Source organism: Postia placenta (genome assembly GCF_002117355.1).
Source record: "Postia placenta MAD-698-R-SB12 unplaced genomic scaffold POSPLAscaffold_230, whole genome shotgun sequence".
Lineage (NCBI taxonomy): Eukaryota > Fungi > Basidiomycota > Agaricomycetes > Polyporales > Adustoporiaceae > Rhodonia > Rhodonia placenta.
Window position 1 is genome coordinate 1 of NW_020170061.1, and position 2,199 is coordinate 2,199.

The 2,199-nt window shown below is 54.3% G+C and overlaps 1 protein-coding gene across 1 annotated transcript; it reads left to right on the forward strand.

The window, feature by feature from the left end:
* Window positions 1-1,354: 1,354 nt before the first annotated feature.
* Window positions 1,355-1,728, forward strand: POSPLADRAFT_1063358 (hypothetical protein; the record flags this gene model as incomplete). The annotated part of the gene is made up of 2 exons (XM_024481642.1): window positions 1,355-1,376; window positions 1,442-1,728. The coding sequence occupies 2 exons, from the start codon at window positions 1,355-1,357 to the stop codon at window positions 1,726-1,728; spliced, it is 309 nt and encodes a 102-aa protein (XP_024332680.1).
* Between the last annotated feature and the right edge of the window lie 471 nt (window positions 1,729-2,199).

Sequence of the window (2,199 nt, forward strand, 5' to 3'; positions counted from 1 at the left end):
GCGTTCAGTCTCATGAAGGGAAGAAGCGGCGCTATGTCGATTATCCTGCATTGGATGTCCTTCAAATGACGGGCCGGGTTTGCCATTCAACGGAAGATAACGTCAGTCGCTGCATCCTCATGTAACAGCAAGCAAGATTGCGAATACATTGAACGGCTTGGTCAACTCGAAATGTATCGCGATCGGTAAGTGTGTGGTTCTCGTTATTCAGCCTTGATTAACATCGTCGTAGAAGAAAAGATGGCCGTCTCATCCCTCAATCTGGGCATGATCGCAGCGTACTATAACATGTCGTGTAAGTATTGCACAACTTTGCAGATTGTCATATCTTTAACGAACCACCTAATGTCTAGACGTCAAAAATAATCCAGGACGACTCCACTGCTCAGGTAAATGAAGCGTAGACGACTCAGAGCGAAGAGGGCCAATCGCGCGACAAGATGGATCATGGACACGCTTTCTCGTGGCACTCATCTGACGCATCAACACAATCTGAATACAAAGAGGAGACCTGCGATTCCATAGCACTACCCCCTCGGCGATGTTGACACCTACACCTGCATTTTAGTCACGTCCCAGGGCTCGCTTCGCAGCTGCACTGCCACTATATACGCCCGAGCTACAGCAGCTGCCATATGCAGAGGAATGACATGAAGAGGACGAAACCGAGGCTGGACAAGACCAGGATGGCTCTGACCGAACGACGCCATATGCGCACAAACGTTTGTTTCTGTTGTCCGTCATCAATTCAATGGCCCGTCCACATTGAAGTATCCCGCTCCACATCCTCACCGCGGCTGCGATGTGTCTCAGGTGCGTGCACCAACGACGCCCGGTACACAATCCGCTGCGGAATACTCATCGGGACTCCCTTGAAAAGGCGTTGGATGTCTTCACATTACCGAAGTCTTCGTCCTTACACAACGGCGTCCGACGACCCGGGACCCCTCGGCCTCATATTCGCTCCTTCAGAAGTCTACTGCTCTGCAGTTATAGGTTAGTTAGTCGATGCTTGCTGGCATGCATGATATTTGGCTGACCCTAGTACGCATATCAGGACTGGCTCTATAATGTTCCAAGGGGACATTAAACATCCACCATGTGCACGCGTATGCAAGGGACGCCGCCCACAATGGCCGCCACCGCAAGATCTGAATGTCGCTATGTCAGGCTTTGCGTAGTCGAGCCTGTAGCTGGACCGCAGAGCCGGCTCGGCGCGTGCATGCATACCTGCAACGCGACGTGTCACAGCGAGAGGCATGACACGAGGGTCGGAGACACTTGCTCTTGCTTATCGCGCAGCTAGCGGTCAGCGCCACGTTGGCACATGAAGCGCGCCCGTCACAGATTCTCTATGAAACGCTCCCGCATCGCAGGTATGTCGTCCCGCTGCATTGCGTACAGCGTGATGTCAAAGCCCCGCAGCCTGGGCGCCATTGAGGCCAGCTCGCCCCAAAACGCAGGCGTCGGGTGGTCATGTATGAGCGCGCGTCGGGACGGTTCCAGTGTGCCGAACTTGGTCGTATTGCCTCTCACCTGCAAGTACTCGTCATCACCACATCCCTCGTCCGCCTGCCGTCCGTCTATGCAGAAAGCCTCAACTCAGAGGCAGCCGGCGACGGCGATGGGCGCACATTTATGTCACAAGTCTCTCGGATGCTCCTGAAAGCGGAGATTAACTTGGATCCTGGTGCTGCTGGCACAAAGCTTGTGAACCTTGCAGACTAGGTCGTACGCGTGTGTCGTCAGCTCGGCGGTGCAAATGTAGATGCACAAGAGGAGGAGGAGCGGCTGCGCGCCGCAGTCGATCGTATGCTATAGCCGCACGACCCGGTGTTCCGGCTGCTGCAGGAGCGACTCATGAGTCTGAGCTTGGCGGTTTGGGCTTAGAACAAGCCAGTCAAAAGCTAGGTTTCGGCGCAGCTCACTTGCGCAAGGTCCGTGGCATCTTGCCACTGACTAGTAATAGTAAGTGTGTCCTTTTATCGAACGAGCCGTCCTGATAGGTTGTTTCAGACATGGCGCACTTATCAGGCGAGCAAGTGACCGAGCCACGCGATGGCTCGAAGGACGAAGATCAGCACCCAGATGACAATAACGACGACCTCCACCACGAGCGCCATCGGAACGCTCAAGACGTTCAGGATTGCAAGCTGCAGTAGCGCGATCTCAAGACTTGCGAGAAGATGAATGCACTCT